The 19303-nt window shown below is 47.5% G+C and overlaps 1 protein-coding gene across 1 annotated transcript in view; it reads left to right on the forward strand.

Moving 5' to 3' along the window:
• IL6R (interleukin 6 receptor) overlaps window positions 1–18553 on the forward strand; it is a 36103-nt gene extending 17550 nt beyond the window's left edge. The window contains exons 6-10 of the mRNA XM_081122367.1: window positions 211–352; window positions 6634–6686; window positions 7764–7830; window positions 9522–9612; window positions 14694–18553. Coding sequence (XP_080978493.1) covers window positions 211–352; window positions 6634–6686; window positions 7764–7830; window positions 9522–9612; window positions 14694–14928 — 588 coding nt within the window. The 3' untranslated portion in view covers window positions 14929–18553. The remainder of the gene's footprint in view (window positions 1–210; window positions 353–6633; window positions 6687–7763; window positions 7831–9521; window positions 9613–14693) is intronic.
• Window positions 18554–19303: the final 750 nt, after the last annotated feature.

The following is a 19303-nucleotide window of genomic DNA, read 5'->3' on the forward strand; positions in this document are numbered from 1 at the left end:
CCTCTGTTGGCCCAGAAGGCATCCCTGTTTCTGAGCTGCTAGGGTGGTGTCAGCCTTTGGAGAATCTGTGCCCAGCTGAGTCACCCACTAGACCCTAGAGAGGGAGCAGCTAAAGGGCAGGGGGCAGCCATGGTCATCCATGTCCCTGTGGAGCTGCCTAACCAGAGCCACCCAGGCTCTGCCCCAGAGTAACTGTACCTCTGCCCTCAGGTCAAGGAGCTCCAGCATCGCTGCATCATTCACGATGCCTGGAGTGGCATGAGGCACGTGGTGCAGCTGCGAGCCCAGGAGGAGTTTGGGCACGGCCTGTGGAGCGAGTGGAGCCAGGAGGTCATGGGCACGCCCTGGACAGGTACTGGTGGGCACGGAAGGGATGTTTCAGTTTTGCTTCAGGTATCAGTTACCTCTTGCTATGTAATAAGTCACCCCCAAACTCGGGGTAAAACAGAAACCATTTATCTGCTCAAGATTTTGAAAATGAGTCAGCTAGGCCGCTCTTGTGCTGGTCTTGCCTGAGACAATAAATGCAGTTGCATCAGGCCCGTATTACCCAAGGTGGCCTCACTCACATGTCTGACAGTTGGTGCTGGCAGGTGTTTGGGGCCCTTGGTTCTCCCTGAAGCCTGTTGCCTTCCAGGAGGCCAGCCCAGACTTGAGGACGGGAAATCATTTCACAACTTGATGGCGGGAGCCGCAAAGAATTTGTAGCTATATTTAATCTACCACCGTTACTAATGCTTTTTATTTTAAAAAAGATGTTAAAGGCCCTGGCTAGTGTGGCTCAGTTGGTTGGGCATTGTCCCATGCACCAAAAAGGTTGCTGGTTCAATTACAGGTCAGGGAACATGCCCAGGTATTGTAGGGGATGTGCAGGAGGCAGCTAATTGATGTTCTACTCTCACATCGATGCTTTTCTCTCTCTCTCCCTCTCCCTTCTTCTCTCTCTAAAAAATCAATAAATATATTTAAAAATAAAAATAAATAATAAAAAAGATGTTAAAGCTAGTAATAATTGCCTTTGAAGAATTATTGAAATAAGTGTGTTTGTTATAGAACACGAAAAATTCCAGAAAATACGAAGAATAATTATCAGTCGTATTCTTAACAGCTAGAGAAAACCAGAGAGAACATTTTAGTATACTTCTTTCCTTTCTCTAAGTGTATTTGTGTGTGTTTATTTTATATATGTTATATATATGATATAAAATATTGTGAACATTTCCATGTTATTAAATGTTACTAAATATTTTTGGAAATGTATTGTTTAGTAATTGCATGATTAACTTTTTTTTTTAAACCCGTGGGATTTTTAAAAAATGTTTTTATTTATTTGAGGGAGAGACAGAAAGAGAGAGAGAAAGAAAGAAACATCAATGTGAGAGAGAAACACCGATCTGTTGTCTCTCCTACTCGCCCTGGCTGGGGATCGAACAGCAACCTGGGTGTGTGCCCTGTCCAGGAATTGAACACGCAACCTTTTGGTGTGTGGGACGATGCTCCAACCAGCTGAGCCACCAGCCAGGGCACCATGGGAATCTTTTTTAACTTTTGAATTTTTCATCAAATTAATACATGCCCAAGGCAAAGAAGCAAAGAAGGCCTTATAACAACCAGTGTCCCTTGTCCCATCCCTTCCCATTTCTAGTCCTGCCTTCTAGAGGAAGCTGCTTGACTCCCTGTTTCGATTTCTTCTGTTGGTACCCTCCTGAACTCTGAACAACAATCTAATATGGCTAGTTTTTGTTTTGTTTTTCTGAGAAAACAATTTGAGACAATATCTTTTGACTCTCTCCTGGGAAAAATTAGGATGTAGCAGACCTAGACCCAGTGTAGGAATCTCTCTAACTACAACCCAGAGTGGTTACCCCCCCTCTGCTTGAATGCTTCCAGAGATGGAAAGCTTACTACCCATTGTAGCAGCCTATCCTGTTGTTCCCAGTGTTCTTGCAGGATGGCTTCCAGGCTTGTGTCCATGTCAGACCTCTTTAGCTTATTAGTGTAATCGAACCAAATTAGTCCTTTTTAAATACTAAGCAATTTAAAAAGAGTTAAATACTCATTTATTGAGTGTGTATGGATAAAAAAGAAAAGGTAGAAATGACATCCATTGCCCAGGCCTATCCCCACTCCTGCCACTTTCTCCACCCCTGCCCCAGGCCCCTGGGGGAAGACTTTTATGTAGAGGCTGCACACTCCTCCCCCAGAATGGATGCTGTGATGTGATGTGATGGTGTTTCCTCTAACATGGCTTTGCAGTTTGGGTGTCCTTGTCTTTATTGTCCTGGAAGAGCCAGAGGTGCAGGCTTGGGCCTTAGGGTGTCTTCCTTATTGGATGTACATAATGTCAATGCAGCTCAGATCTTTCTTGGTGCTCTCCCCATCTCCTGACCATCAGGAGTGGAGGGAGCTTTCTACTGGACCCTTTTCTTAAAAGCTTCTTTCCTCCTAAGACCTGGCTAAGAAGGGAGGCCTAACTACCATATCTTACTTAGGAAAACCATTTAAATAAATTGCAACATCCTTCAGGCTAGACTGTGTTGACCTGTTCCTAGTTGTCTTTGATTTGTGTGCACTTTCAGCCACAATATACTCATTATGTGAATGCGGAACATTAATAGGGCCTTGGGAGCCTTTGCGAAGGAGAAAATTACTTATAGCATTGAGCAGAGGAAATGTTCCAGATACAGGCTGACACCTGTTTACCTTCTATCCCAACCACTGAATTTAGGTAGTCACAAACAGGTTTAAGACATCCTGTTTTCATTAGTTCTTTCTTTAAAAAATTTTTAAATTGTGGTAAAAATATATATAACTTAAAATTTACTATTTTTAAAAAAAAATATTTTTAATGATTTCTGAGAGAGGCAGGGAGAGGGAGAGAGAGATCGAAACATCAATGACGAGAGAGAGTCACTGACCTACTACCTTCTGCATGCCGCCTCCTGAGGACTGAGCCCGAATCCCGGGCATGTGCCCTGACCGAGAATCGAACGGTGACCTTCTGGTTCCTAGGTCAACGCCCAACCACTGAGCCATGCTAGCCGGGCAGGGAGATTCCCTATTTGAGGGCAGGGCTCTGAGTCACACGTCTTGGGGTCCCTGTTCTAGCCAGCAAGGGCTGATCACTGCTGATAGCACCTGGCAGTGACTCATTGAGACTGTGCCACTGATGGCATGGCAGGAAGAAGAGGTTATTGACAGGGCAGCTGGTCAGTTGCTCTCATCAGAGACAGCTGGCATCTGGGGTCCCCAAAAGCCCCTTTGTAAAGTGGGGCAGGTGCCTGGGAAAAGCCTACTGGACGTAAGAGGGCTCTTTCTTTCTTTTTTTAAATTTTTATCCTCACTTGAGGATATTTTTTCCATTGCTTTGAGAGAGAGTGGAAGGGAGAGAGAGAGAGAGAAACATCCATGTGAGAGAGGCACATCGATTGGCTGCCTCCCAGACGCGCCCCGACCAGGGCAGGGGATGGAGCCTACAACCCAGGTACACGCCCTTGACCGGAATCCAACCCGGGACCCTTCAGGCCGTGGGCTGATGCTCTAACCAGTGAGCCAGACTGGCCAGGGCAAGGGTTATTTCTTGCTCCTAACAAATTCCTTTCACTTTGTTTCATACCCTGCTCACCTACACTCAGAAAAGAATTAGAGCTACGTGGGACAGGTACTGGTTACAGGAGGTGCTAGAGGTTTGCATTTGCAAGGCCTTTGGAGTGCCCTGAGGCCAGGGCTGGGGACTCTCCAGGTAGGTGAGTCTCCCTGGCCTGGATCCCTGGAGCTATATACAGCGGTTGGCAAAAGTAGGTTTACAGTTCCTATGGAAAACACACACAATAATTAATGAATAATAATACGAGAATAAGCTGTGTTTACATACTCACAACTGTAAACCTGCTTTTGCCCACCCCTGTATTGTCATCTCCAACCCTCTGGCCACCCAATTCGGGGGGAGCGCATTTTCCAGCAGCCCCTCCTGTCTCTCTGGTGTGCGAGCACTGTGCACGCTCCACGCTCCTGCTACAGGCATCTTTCCAAATCACTACTAGCCTGCATCTGCCACTCCCCAACCTACAGCCAGGGCTCCCCGTTACTTTCCCCGTGAAGTTCAAAGTCCCGAGTTTGTGTGGAGGGCCTTCTTGGGCTGGCCGCCAACCTCTCCCTCGTGCCTGGCCCTCCTTCGCTGACCTCATTCCCTCCAGCCGGACTGAACGTGGCCCAGCTTCACGTGATGCCCTTCCATCCTCACGCATTCCTCCCGCCAACTCCCCCTTCCACCCCGCTCGCCTTCGCATCCCCCCTCCCGCATCCCCGCTGCCTGCCCAGCCTGTCTGCATAGCTCGGAGGTTCCTAGACTAAGGGGTTTCACAGGTCTGTAAAATCTCACAAAGGACCCAGTAAGGTCACCAACTTTTCTTTAACCCTCACCTGAGGATGGTCACTGATTTTAGAGAAAGAGGAAGGGAGAGAGAGAGAAAGAAAGAGGGGGGGGGAAGAAACATGGATTGTTGCCTCCCATATGGGCCTTGACTAGGGACTGAACCCGCCGCCTTTGGTGTGTGGGATGACGCTCCAACCAACTGAGCCACCCGGCCAGGGCTAAGGTCACTGTCTTTTAATTTTGCTGAGTAAGGACATCAAATTAAACAAGGAAAAAATAGCTGTTGCTATTTACCATCGCCATTATTTCGTAAAGAGAGAATGAAACGAGGGCATAAGCTCAGAGTGAAGGCCACTTGGGCGACCGTGCGCCAAGTAGGTACCCGCGGGGCCTTGCCTGGGTGCTTCTCCTCTGGCCTCAGGCCGGCCACACTGTCCTGGGGGGTGTTGGGACCCAACTGGAGGTGAGTTAAGTCTCCTCAGGAGACTGTCAGCTCTTTGTGAGGTTTTTTTAATGTGTTTTTTTTTTCTCAAATGGGGGAGCAATGATTAACTTTTTGGTTGGTGGTTTACAGGCTGTGGAGGGAGGTGAGGCCCAGGGAGGGAGGGAGCGTGCACAGAGGGGAGGCGTTGTCTGGCCCTCGCCCCCCTCCTGAGAGTGTCTGGCTTTGTGGTTCACCCCTCTCCTGGTTCCCTCATCTCTCTGCCACCCTATGGCCTCCTTTTTTTTTCTTCTTTCCTCTTTTAATTCTCAGCCCACTCCTATTTTTCCTCTCTGTACTCCAACCCCTGAGCTCCGCCCAGTAGCCCATATCTTAACTTGTCATAATATACCATTTAAAATTTTTTCTAGGAAAAAATGTTTTATATTCTCTGTTCTTTCCCCCCTAGTTTTATTGAAATATGATTGACCTATCACATTGTAGTAGCTTTGGGTGTACAGCATGATGATTTGATATATGTGTATATTGTGAAATGATCAACACAATAGGTTTACTTAACTTAATCCATCACCACAAGTGGTTACAAATTTTTTTCCCCCCCTGTGATGAGAATTTTTACAATCAACTCTCTGAGCAACTCTCAAATATACAATACAGTATTATTAACTATAGTCACCATGCTGTACATTACATCCCAGAAATTATTGTGTTCTCTGTTCCCAATTTTGAGGGTTGGGTCAGTTTTTAAACAAATATTATCATGTTTCAGGCCAGTGTTAGGTCCTGTTAGTGTGTGATCTCAGGTGATCTGTTCAGGAGGAAGCCACTCCTTTGCTTAGAAATGAAGAAACACGGTCTAAAAGGAAGTTAAGTATCTCCACCAGGCTTACACATTTGGTATGAAGAAGGCCTCCGCCATCTTTTATATTGGGTTTCTGTATTCCAAAACTCAAGCAAGCAAACCCAAACAAATTCTTAAATTAATGGAAATAAGTATCATATATATTGATTTTAGAGAAGGGAGAGGGATAGAGAGAGAGAAACATGGATGAGAGAGAAACATAGATCGGCTGCCTCCTGCACACCTCCTGCTGGGGATCGAGCCCCCAACCTGGGCATGTGCCCTGACAGGGAATCCAACCAGTGACCTCTTGGTCCCAGTGATCTCTTGGTTCATGGGTCAACGCTCAACCAGTGAGCCACTCCAGCTGGATGAGTTTCTTGTTTTAGAATCTCATGTGAAAAAACCCCCACAACTCACATATGGTCTTCTGTTAATCTCATTTATTAGAGTATGGTCATTCATTCATTTTATTATAAATATAAAAGCACACGGGGAGTGAATGATAGTCCCTTCCTCTCTTTCAGTATGCTAGTGAAGTGAGGCATTAGGAAATATAAAATACGTGAGAAATATAAAATGCTTTTTTTTTGGTTAATCTTCACCTGAGGATATTTTTCTCATCCTGCTTTTTTTTAGAGAGAGTGGAAGGGAGGCAGGGAGGGGTTGGGGAGGGAGAGAAAAGAGATGGTAGGTTCCGTTTCTGGTCAGGGCACATACCCAGGTTTCAGGTTTGATCCTCAGTTGGGGCATGTTCTGGAGGCAACGGATTGATGTTTCTCTCTCACATCGATGCTTCTCTCTGTCCTTCCCTCCCTCCTTCCTTCCCTCCCTCCCTCCCGTTCTCTGGGATCAATTAAAAAAAGCTATTGCAAATAACATTGTGATGAACTTTATTCTGCTTCTGCAGCCAGCCCATCAGACAGGATTTCAGGGTCCATGAATCATTAATAATGATACTTCTTCTATCCACAGAATCCACAAGTTTTTCAACTGAGACCACGCTGGAGGCATCCCCCTCCATGCAGGTGAGCTCATGTTCTTGTAAAGGGGTCAGGGCAGCAGTAACTATTGGTTAGCATTGTGACTGGCACCAGACAGAATTTGGTTTAAATCCCAGCTCTACCACTTACTAGCAATGTGGCCGTGGGCAAGTTCTGTGTCCTTCTGAAGCCTCTGTAAGACGGGCTTTCTCTTCTCGGGGCTTTCATGGTCCTGTGAAGGGTGGAGCAGTGTGGGCCTGGCTCACAAAACTGCTTTACTTAGTGGATGCTGTTTCATCTCTGAGCTTTTGGACACCACTAAAGGCTTAGTGTGCGACTCCGATTCAGCTCCTCTGAGCCCTTCCCTGTAGACTCCTGGTGTCATAATGATCTGGAAAGAGGATTACCTCTGAAGCTGCTTAAACAAATCCTTGAGTAATCCAATTTCCCACCCAAATGCTTCTACTCCATGATCCTCAATTCCCAAATGCTAAGCAGGGAGGCTCAGCACTCCTGGAGCTGGGCAGCACAGAGCAGGAGCCCGGGGTCCTGTGCCTTACCCATCACAATGCTGACTGGCAGAAGCAACTCCAGGGTGAAGTCCAGGCCCCTGGGGCCAGAGAGCTCCCAACACAGGGTGAAGGGGAACTGACACTGACAGAACCTGCCAAGGCGCTAGGCTCTGAGCCTTGCATTTGCGCTCTCATTTAATCCTTACATTACCCGAGATTCAGGGAGGAAAACTGACACTCACATGGGTTAAGAAATCTGCCCAAGGTCACATAGCCAGTAAGTGATGGGTCTGGGGTTCTAGTCTGTGATTTTCCTAGTAAGTGGTGGTGTCTGTGCCCTGGCACCAGACTTGTAGGACAACTTAAGCTCTTGGTGGAGAGGTAGGTGGGAAGAATCCCCACCTTGAGTAGGCAAGGTGCAGATACAAATAATGCAAATAATAATGCAGGTGTTGAAAGTGACAGGTCAGAATTGGAGAGGGACAGGAGGCAGAGAAAGGAATGGCTGGGGTGGGTCAGGGAGGGGGTGGAGGAGGTGGTGCCTGAGCTGGGTCCTAAATGATGGTAGAATCTACAGAAATGGGCTTACAATGAGGAATGTCTTTTATAGGTATCTACTACTAATGAAGGCGATGAAAATATTCCCTCTAATTCTGCAAATACGACAAGCTTCCCGGGTAAGCACTGGACAGTTTCGCATTCCTGTGACCTAAGGCACACAAAAGGCTTGTCTCTGCAGAAAGTCCTTTCTTATTTGGAAATGTTGGCAGGGGGCAGGTCTGCTTAATGAAAGGGACTGATGGCAGAATGATTCTTTTATTACCTTATATGTCTAAGTTTGATACTGGTAGCGAAGATATTATGAGGGGACTACAAGAATAATGAGACGAATCTGTGAACTGTTTCACAATTGGCCCAGAATACAAATGGATGTGTTACAAACAAAATGATTGGAGTCTGCAGAGGAACACACGGGCGGGGGATCTTTGTTTTGAGAGCCCTTGATTTCAGTGTTTCTGTTTCCCTATACCTGCAAGACCAGGAACTTACATTTGCATAGCCTGGCCTGTGTGTCTCAGTGGTTGGAGTGTCGTCCTGTGTACTGGAAGGTCAAGGGTTTGATTCTGGGTCAGGGCATATACTTAGGTTGCTCTCTCTCTTCCTCTCCCTTCTTCCCTCTCTAAAAAAATAGCCCAATAACATTTGCATGAAAAAAGACCACAAGTACTATACTTGTTTTACTATTTGTATGGGACAAATTCAGTCCAGACTCTGAGGATTCGGTAATTGAGCAGCTCCACCTGATGGCTATTGGGCTTTCTGAAGAAGCCCTCGGCCTCTTACGCTGCCCACGCCTGGCTCTGGCTGCTCCAGCGGCCCACCCCGGTCGCAGAGCCTTCCCCATGCAGTGCACGCAGGGCTGACGTGGGACTCGGCTCGGTCTGGCTGGGCACTCGGAGGGAACCGAACCCACCCTGCTCTCCAGGAGTCTACAGTCCACTGGGCAGGCTCTGACACAGTAAAGTAATAACCGTAACAGAGCAGAGTGTGATGCAGGGCAAAGGGAAGCATAGATAAAGTAGGTGGCATTTAGGGACTTGAGAGAGCAAGTCCAGTTGGGGGAATCACAGAAAGTTCCCACTCTCAGGGGGCTCAGACTGAAGGTGGAGTTGGCGAAGTAACCAGGAGGGGCCCTTACCAGCTTGGAGTGGGACCACGGCTCAAAGGAAGTGTCCTCATCTGAGACCCAAAGGCCAAGTAGGGACTGGACAGAAAAAGGTGCAGCGAGGATGGGAAGGGTGTTCTGGGAGAGATGCAAGAAGTTGTGCGGAGAGTCCCTGGAGGGGAGAGCACATGGAATGCGGGAGCGAATGAAGATCCTATGGCTGCGGCTTGAATACCAAGTGGGGAGACAGGCAAGAGACGACGCCCCATGGAGAGCACCGCACCCAAATACTTGATTTAAAGTACCTGAGCCTCTCTGGCATCATCCTCAACGGAGCTGCCATCAGTGAGGTCCCCAAAGCTTTCTGCTTCTTGCCCCCATCTGTGCCTTATGGGGGCAGGCTGAATGCCACTAGAAAAGCCACTCTGAAAGTGCGTGGGAACCTGTGGCTGGCCACAGGTGCTCAGAAGCTCTGAGCTTGAGGTGTATCTCTTGCCAAGTGGCAGAATCCCAGGGTCTGTCAGACTCTGCGGGGAGTGATTCTTCTAGAGTGGCTTTGGCCAGAAAACTAGCAAGTGGCCTACTGTCTAGCAGAACTGTTTCCTCCTCCAGGGTGAGGTTCCTTTGAGACTCTTGATAGCAGCAGCTGAGTGGTTTATTTTTTCTCTTACTTCTGCCCCTCTCCCTTTCTTTCCCCTCTAGTGCAAGATTCTCCGATACCACTGTACACATTCCTGGTGGCCGGAGGGAGCCTGGCCTTCGGAACGCTCCTCTGCATTGGCATTGTCCTGAGGTGAGCTGGGCCCTGGGGGTGGCCCTGGGAGGCTCTCATAGTTCTTATCTGCCTAGCTTTGCCCATGCCAGGCTGGTGGCAATGAGTTGGAGAGCCACGAATGAGTCAAGATGTGTTTCAGTGGTAGGATTGGCAAGGTTAGATGATGTTAGATGGGGAGAAGGAAGGAGAGGGAGGAGGCAAGCCTGACCCTCAAATTTCTGGCTTTGGTGGTTGGGCAGATGGTGGGGCCACGCACTAAAATGGGAAACACTGGAGGAAGAACAACTGAGTGAGAAACGGTGATTCTACTTGGGGACCACCGAGTTTGAGGTGCCTGTGAAAACCCCAAGTGGACCTATTTTGTAGACAGTTCTGGTTGTTGCTGCTTGCAGATGGTAGCCACAGCCATGGCAGAGGGTGGGAATAAAGCCAGTGACGGAACCCTGTGGAATCCAGGGTTCTGACTCTGAAAAGCGTGTAGAGGAGGGGGAGCTGAGAAGAAAGGGGCTGAAGAGCGGCCTGAGAGGCAGAAGTGCCAGGAAAACCTGGTTGTGAAAACCAGAGGAGAGTGCTAGGCACTAAAGAAAAACCTCAGGCACCGGGATTGCAAGATCACCATGACCTGTTGTCTCCTCCAAGAGCCACCTACTAAAATGATTTAAGTACCTTGCGAGAAGCACCAGTGTGTGTACACAGGTAAACCTCAGGTGCTTGGTCAGACCCCATTGGGAATATTCCCTGTCTCAAAACAAGCAAACCTAGAGGGTCACCTCTGAGTGCTCTGTGCAGTGCTCTCCTCTGGCCATGCTTAGGAAATACCCAGGCAGAGCTGGCACCCTGGCCGCTGTAGCCCCATGCCCGTTTCATCCCAGTCTCTCTCTGTTTCGTCATTGGTTTTTGTCCAGGCTTGTAGGAAAATGAGCTAACAGTGCTCCCAGTGAAAGCACAATAAAGAAAACTTCCAATATTCATGATTTTACTGCAGGAACTTGCACTCTTGCTTGTGCTGAAGCCCTACAAAAAGTCAGGCTGTGCCCTGACTTTGGATGGTGGTTCATTACAATGATAATGCGATGGAGGAGAAACTTCTCTGTCCTTCCTTTCTCTTACCTAGTGTGTAACTTTCAAGAGACTTTGTTTGGTGATTGTGGGAGGTGGTGTTTGAGGGTGTTTGGGAAGAAAGGGTAAGACTTTGGCAGAGAGACGTTCACACGTTGGCTCATTGGGTCCTCACAGTGGCCCTGAAATAGCTTGACCACAAGGTGGTCTGGGTCGGAAGGTTAGCAAGACGACAACTCAGTGTGTTCAGGGTTGTTTCCACTTTGATTTTCCAATGAAGTAGTGAACAAATTGTCCAAAGGTTGTGCAGAAGATAAAGTTCCTAATGAGTGGAGGTAGCTCCTTGGAGAAGCTGAGAATTCACTGTCTTTTATACCTTTGGGTCAGAGAGGGGCTATGCCAGCCAGCATTCATGGGTCTTCTACTGCCTTCGAAAGGATTCCTAGCCCTCGGGCACATACATACTTCTGTGTTCTATTTCTACATCATTAGGGCTTCAACAGACCTTCCTCATAACCTACCATAGACCCCGTAGAGTAAATATCATGATTTGACAGCTGAAAGAGGTGGAGTGATTACAGTTAGTAATGGTAGGGCCAAGATTTAAACCCAAAGCTCATGCTCTTTGGATATGGCATTAGAGGTCATCTAGTTCAATTTTTTAAATTTTACAAATGAGGAAATAGCTCCGAGAGGTAAGGTGACTTGCCTAAGGACACACAGTTTGTTATTAGCAGAGTCAGGACTAGAATCCATGTCCTGAGAGTCCCAACCAACCACATTAGCCTGCTGTCAGCTAAGAGGTGGACCTGACTGGTCCTATCAGCCCACCATTGGTCAGTGGCACCATTTACAAGCAATGTCATCCTGGTGAGCTGTTAATCACTAATAGAGAAGTGTCGGGTTGGGAATTGGCCACAGTGCGCATCACAGACCTAGTTTGCTAATGTGCTGATGGTGCTTGCACACTCTCTGGTTGCTACACAACCAGAGTCCCTGGAGGCTCAGTACCCAGTGCTGGAAACATTTCGGTAATTTATTTCCTAGCTTGGTGAGTTTCCATTTTCTCCCATATAAGGGAAATTTATTTGAAAAGAGGCCATTTATTTCAAGTGATGAAAAACCCCTCTATTCCCAAAGTCTCTCGTGTCAAGAGTCCTGGGTTGCCCAAGTGGCTGAACCACAGTGACTGCTGGGATGGCCACATTACAACAGGCAGATGGGAGAGGCAGCTTGAAGTTCATCCTTACAGTCCATGATACCATATTTTTCTTTTTAATACATTTATTTGGTGTTTCAAGTAAGGTATAGTATTTTCCTAAATATTTTCGACTAATTATCAGTGATAATTTTTAAAAATTTAAGTGTGCCATTCAAAAAGGGTGGGCCATCTCCTTAAGTGGATGTCACGAATTACAGGGGCCCCTCGCCTTTTCTCTCTTCATTTTATGTTACGTGCACTGGGAAAATAGGATTCTCAGAGCAGAGAATTATTTTTTTGCACATTTACCTAGAATGGACTGACACTATTAGGTGAGTATTTCCTATGTATATATGCCTATGACTTAGAGAATTTTGTATTGAATGTAGTCTCATTCCAATATTTAAAAATTGCAGACTCTCCTACCTCTGTGGTGGGGCCAGAGGGGACTCTCATGGCACCCTGGACCATGGAAGTGGCTGAGTGTAGTGGGTACCCTTGTAGCCTTGGAGGTGGGGTCACTTCCTCTCCCTAGGTCTTGGTTTCTATATCTTATTTTCTAAAAAGAGTGAAAATTATTATGAATGTTTTTAAAACTTTCTTTCAGCTATAGAACCTTCTCTTTAAATAAACATTCTGAAGCCCAAGTATGTAAACTAGATAAAAGGTAGAGGTGCAAGTGGGGCCTGACAGCTCAGCTTTTTCCTTCTATCTGCCCAGGCTCTTTCTAGCCCCCAGGTCCTGCTCAGACCCCTGCCCAGGCCAGGGCCATGTCAGGTGTGGACACCAGCAGGCTGGCTGGTATCAAAGCCCCTTTGAGCTTAGTGATTTTTAGAAAGTGTCTCATTCACTCTTCAAAATATTTCAAAAGAAGGAAGCCTATTTCTCTCAGTTGCCTATCCAGTTGCTTTGAAAAAAACTGAAGATGGAGACTGCTTTTTATATTGGTTAAGTAACATCAGTAGAGACTTAAAAAAATTGTGATATATGATTATTTGCTAAATACTGGCAGTTTGCTAAATATTGACAAACGGAAAAAAGAAAAAAAAATCATACATTTTGCAAAGGCAGCCACTGTTAATTTTTAAAATGTAAACGTGATAGAAGTCAGACATGCAGAAAAGTGCACACGTCATACGTGCACATGAGTTTTTACAAGGTGAACACACCCATGTTATCAGTACCCAGATCAAGAACACTTTATAGTTAATGAATTTCCTGAGTCTTTTTCCTCTGCATAGTTTCTTGTTTGCTTTTATTTAGTCATGATTATTCTGTATCTATAACTCTAATTCCCGCCTTTTAACTTTAGTATTAATTATAAAAAAGCATTTTTTACATTATTACAAATTCTTTGTGAGCCTCACTTTCTTTAGCTGCAGACTCCTCCACTAGGCAAATGTACCCAAGTCCATTTAACCAGCCTCCTATTACTGGGCATTTGGGTTGTTGCTTTGCTTTTATGAAAAGCAGTGTTAAACATCTTTGTGCATAGGTTTTTTTTTTCCATAGCTAGGTTATTTCCTTACAGCATATTCCTGGAAGTAGGCTTCCTGGCCAGAGCGTCTGCATACTCTGGAATCCAGAGTGTAATGACTGCCCTCCGTGATCTCAGGCCGGCAGGACCCAGCGGAGCTCCAGTGAGGTCCTGCTGGGCTCCCGTCCTGCCTAGTGCCGGCCTGGCGAAGCCCTCAGGAATATTCTATAGGTTGTTTATCCCATTTGGATAAAAGGCTAAGAGCCAATGGCAGACTTGGAGCCAAGTATCAATCATTTATCATAACAAGGACAGGAATAGCCTGTCGATAGAAAAAGAAACCCAAGGAAAATCCCCAGGCCTTGTTTTTGACTTTGGTTTCCCCTGCCGCCTCCCGGCCCTTCCTGGAGGCGCTGACCGTGGTGGGGCTGAGGGAGACCACCTTGCTCCCACCGTGGGGTGGGCCCGCAACAAGTTCCTAGGCAACAAAGTGGGAAGCAGGAGGGAGGAGATGAGCGGCCCGCACAGCCCCGCAGTGAAAGGCCCTGCAGGAAGGAGACCTGACTGCGCCTTTGAAGATCGCTATCACCCCCTCATCTTTCTTGGGGCTGTCAGGTGACTTTCCTCAGTTACTGAGCCATGGCTTTGGGCCCAGAGCTGAGCAGGGTGAACGAAGCTGTGATCAGAGAGATGTCTATCTCCTTCCTGTTTAACATCGACTTTCCTGTCAGATGAGTCACTTGTGCCCAAGTGGTGCCCACGGCTGAGCTATGAGACCTCACCAGGGTGGTGCCAGTGGACCCAGAGGTGTTGGGAGAACCCGGGAGGATGGGAATTTGTAAGCCGGAGGAATAGGAGGGCTGTTCAGGGAGCAGTGTGGCCCCTTTCCTGCTGTTAAATGGCAGTTGCAAATGGTCTGCCTCCCGCCAGCCTTAATTTCACTGAGAGGCCCATTTCCTTCCCCATCAAAAGAATATTCTCTCCGACTCTTTTAAGTGAGTGGATTTGGGGCTGATGGTGTGTGCCTCCGGGCAGCCTCTGGAACGGCATGAATTAAGTTCTCAGTGCTACAAAGGGACACTCATGGCCATGTGTGCCTCAGTTTCTCCATTTGTAAACTTGTAAACAATACCTATCTATTCTCTTGGGATGTTTCTGCATCCCCCCCCCCCCCCCCCCCCCCCGGGTATCGTGGCGCTCCTGGTGATAAAGAACAGGTGATGGGATGAGGAGCTGTCACTCTTTAGAGCTGACACCTGGGGCTGCCAGGCAACAGGGCGGCCAGCTGTTGGTGTTCTTCACTCAGGTGCATCACAGGGGGCACTAAACATCTGCGTGGTTTGTCTGTGTGTGTCTGCGCAGGTTCAAGAAGATGTGGAAGCTGCAGGCTCTGAAAGAAGGCAAGACCAGCATGCACCCGCCTTATTCTTTGGGACAGCTGGTCCCTGAGAGGCCCAAGCCCACGCCAGTGCTCGTTCCTCTCATCTCCCCGCCGGTGTCCCCCAGCAGCCTTGGGTCAGACAACACCTTGAGGGACAGCCGACGCCCACAGAGCCCTTATGACATCAGCAACAGAGACTACTTCTTCCCCCAGTAGCCGGCTGGGTGGCTCCTGGCAGGCTGGGGTATCAGACCTGCTGAATCATGCCGTTGGCCAAGTACAAGCTGGATTCTCACTGTCACTTCAGCTCATCTCAGGTGCGTGGGGCCTCTGGCCTCACTGTTACAGAGCCTCACGGAAGGTTCTGCGCTGGGTGAAAACAGGTTTGCTGCTCTTGGTCAAAAGGAAGAGGTTGAGTTTTCGAACCACTCTTGCCCAAAGCCCTGCTTAAAGCCCTGTGCAGATAGCGGTGTCAAGAGTCCACTGGACACTCAGGTGGGCAGGGCCAGGCGTCCTTGGAGGCCTCAGACCCTGGGCTTCGTGTGGACAAGCTGCCGGCCACCTGCACACATGACACAGCTCCACAAGGCACACTCTCAGGAGGTGGGATGGATTTCCAGCCAGAGACCCCCGGTCGCCAATCTCCTGGCCCACTGCACAGTTTCATCTTCTAACTCATACTCTTGAAACTCAAGTGCCTTCCAAGTTCAGTTTTGCGTGGCCTGAGGACGGCTTTTCTTCAATCACTCAGGCTGTGGAAGCTCTTGACCGCCTCTCCTCCCCACCCTGGGGAAACAGCTGAGGGGGAAGGCAAATAGTATCTCAGGACCAGATGGCTTGAAGTGAGATTGCAATTAGTTCCTCAGTAGCATTTTGCTAAATGTGAATGTAAACCCCAGGCATCTGCTGAATCCAGAAGCAACTGCACGGACTGTTTCCCTCTCTGGACCCCAGGACTTAGGAGGAGAGCAGCAGAGAGGAAGTAGGGGTGTGGGGACAGGGTCTCCACTCACAGTAATGGAGCTGCGTGAGACGGAGCCTCTGAAAACCAATATCCCCCTTTCTTCTTGTCCCCTGCCCCCCAAAAGGAGAACTGGCATCCGGGGAGGGCTCCCGCCATTGGTGGGATCAACATGTTTGCCTCCAGCCTTGTTTGTTTTCTTTTTACCTGAGCCTGAGTAATGAGGGAAGAAGATACTCCTGTGAAAAGGCAGAAGAGCCGGGCAAGAATGTATTTCAACTTGGTTTTTAAAGAACTGCTGACTTTTTTTCTTGAGAGGGTGGAAGATCCCTTACTAGCGGAGGGTTAGTACATAAATAACTTGGGGAGAAGCACAGTTATTTGTTTGGCCCAAAACCGAGTCAAGTGAAAAGGGAGGAGAGAAAATTATTTTCCCCTGTTAGAGAGGAGACTGGTTTCATTCTAAATTTTGTTTTTTGTCTTCAAAAGTGAAAAAAATTGCCTGCTGCTTCTCTAATTTAGGGGAAAGGCGGCTTGTTACTGCTCCCCCTAGCGGCGGCGGCGGACATGCGTCCAGATCCCGCGGCGGTGCTGGGAAGCTGGCCTCCCACCCTTGCGGAACAGGGTCCGCTGAAAACCCCCGCCCCCGACAGCCTCGGCCTGGCTCTCAGAGGGCGGGAGATTCATTCAGAAACCCCCTCGTGCCTTCCTCTTTTTATTTTGTTCCTCGAATTTGATTCAGTTCAGCTAGTACTGAAGTTCCAGCTAAATGTCTGGCCGTGGCTCGGAGACTCACCCACTTCGGCTCACTTTTGTGTCCGGGCTTTGAAAAGGCAGCGATGGGCGGTTACCCAGACCAGTACCCTCAAGGATCACCTGCTGTCCCAGAACAAAGGTGTGATTAAAATCAGTTGTGTAACCACGGACCAAAAATTTACCAGACCACAAACTCCTCTGGTAGTCTACCCTTGTAGAAAAATAACCACCTGCACCAGACAGGTGCCAAAGGGTGAACATGACCGTGTTTTAGTCACTGTTGGCTGGGTTCAAACTGTTACTATCTTGGGCAAGTAGTGATTTTCATTGCTGGCTTAGTCTGTCAAGTTTCAGACCCCATTGCCGCTTTAGGCAACTCTCTTAAGTTGACAGAAGTCTGGCAGGTGTGTGTGTTTTTTTCTTCTCTAAAGTTTCTTTGAAAACAGCAAAAATGCTGTTAAAGGGAAATATAAAAAAATGAGACTCTGCATGAGAAAGGGTGATTCTGCCCACGGTTCTTAAACTCTTTATAAGGTTTTAACCACATGTAATATTACCAAAGCTGGGAGGAGACATGCTAGTGGAAGATATGAAATCCAGATAGCTCATGATCACTGAGAGCTAGGTAGCTTTGATCTCCAATTGTTATTGCTTTCGTTATTATTGTAACGGAACTGCTTTTTTTTTTTTGGTATTGAAGAGAGTTTTGTTTCCCCCTCCCCCCCCCCCGTTACATTTTATAAGCTAGTGTAAATGAAGGAAAAGTATTTGTCTCCTCTGGGGCGTGGGCTTTGCTCAGTGTACACAGGTACACACCCTAAGCTTTCTCTGCCCTTGAATCTATGGTCAGCGACCATGTGTTTCAACCACAGGTCGTTCTTACCTGTGTTTCTGTAGCTCATGAGCTGCCTTTTTATCCTCAACAAGGATGCTCCTCGCCTAATACCTGTAGCAATCTGCCACACAGCCAGATGTGAAATGTTGGGATGGTGACCATTTATATTAAGCATGACAACTTATCCTGCTGGGTTGGAGAAGTTAAAAATATGCTGGTTCAAGGTCTAAACTAAAGTGGTCATTAATCCTTGTAGCATTAATAAATTATTTTTTCAAATGTCAAGGGAGTAGCTTTGGCTGTGTCTACAAAGCCATTGGTAACTCAGAGAGGCCTTTGCTCTGATGGAGCCCGAGCCCCTGGGGTTTTCTGCCAGGCTCTGGGCTCACTTTGCATCCATTTCCCTGCTCTCCTGGGGAGAGGGGTGGGGTGCAGGGAACACCTTTTCAAGGTGTGGAATCTGCTGCTGGGACTGGGGCGGGAGCCCACCTGGTGGTGAACAGAGCCCAGTGGAGCAGATGGGGAGTGATCATGGCTTGTCTGTTTCCTGCAGAATGTTCAGGAACGTCTTGCCCTGGTGCTGAGCTATATTGCTAAAGTTGGCTCAGCTGGGGAGGAGTCTGGCATCCAGCTCCAGGTGGAGATGGTGAGAAATTTATCTTAATTTGGAGAAGCAGGGGCAACTGTTGGTCCTTCAGACCATGAGCACGGAACCCAGCTTTCCCATGCAGGCAGTGGGGCTGTGGCTGGAAGGCCAGCTGGCTCAGGTTCTGCGCCAGATGTTCCTGAGCGTCCCCTAAAGGTCCTTCCAACATCATATCCTCTGTGTGGTCTGGTGCTAGCGCCAGTGCGTTTCTATGGCAACCTTAATGATTTTTTTTACTTGCTAATTTTTATTTTTTTCAATTACGGTTGACATTCACTATTATTTTGCAACCTTGATTATTAAGGAACATTGTCAGTTTTATGAACATATGCTCAACGAAGATCTGCTTTAGAAGGAAGGGATTGGGACAGCTTGTAGCAAGGCTGTTAATTAGCAGAGAAACCATTTTTGGATGGAGATCACACATCTGTTAAATAAATACCTCAACTTTTTTCTTTTGGAGAGAAATAATAGTTTTAAGTTTGTTTTTATTTTTTACCTAATTTCTTAAAAGCAAAAAGCAAAGGCTAATGTCTGTATATGGGGCAAGGGTCAGTATATGTTTTTCAATGTTTTTTCTTTTTATCAGCTATTTTGCATTTAAAGTGAAAATTGTAAATGTTTGAAATAAATAATTTCTAAAACTATGCTTGAGATGTAATTATGCTTTGGGCACCTGGATCATTTAAAGAGAAGATTTGCCTGATTAATGAGGGGAGTGAGGAAAGATGGGTTTAACATTAAGTGGGACCATTCTTAGTGCAGGATGAAATTGTCTCTGGAAAAAATCAGATTAGTTTAAGAAATAAGTAGCAGTTTCTCAAAGGACACTAATTATGAAAGTATTTCCCAAAATGAGCCCTGGGGTTTCTGGGAGCGGCGTGGGCGTTTCTGCCGTGTCTGCCAGCTGATGGACGTGTGGGGAAGGAAAAGGAAGGGCTGTTACCAGAAGACTGTTTCTTGGACAGGGGCGTGTTAACGGTGTCACAAAGGTAACCCTGCGCTCTTGATCCTCAGACAGCCTAAATCAGTCCCCTGTTGTAAAGGTTCTTAGATGGGACACACTTGGACCACAGCCGTCCTACATGTTCTAGACAGACGGAGGCCATCAGGAGGCTGCTTGGTGTAAACAGCTCAGGGCTCGAGAGGAGGAAACTGCAGGGAAGCCTGGAAATTGTGTAACTCAGACTGAAAATTGAAGTGTGAGGCCTCACTGTGCTCTCCCCCCACAGCGTGACCGCCCGGGAGAGGAGAGCTACTGGACCTGCTGTCTCCTTGAGGATCTTTTTTGAGGTTGGCCCCTGTCTTGTAGAAAGGGAACAGGAAACTGGTGTCCCCCGTGGTGGCTAGGCTGTGTGGGCCACTCGGAGGGTGGCAGGAGTGGGCCTAAGGA

Source organism: Miniopterus schreibersii (genome assembly GCF_964146895.1).
Source record: "Miniopterus schreibersii genome assembly, chromosome: 19".
Lineage (NCBI taxonomy): Eukaryota > Metazoa > Chordata > Mammalia > Chiroptera > Miniopteridae > Miniopterus > Miniopterus schreibersii.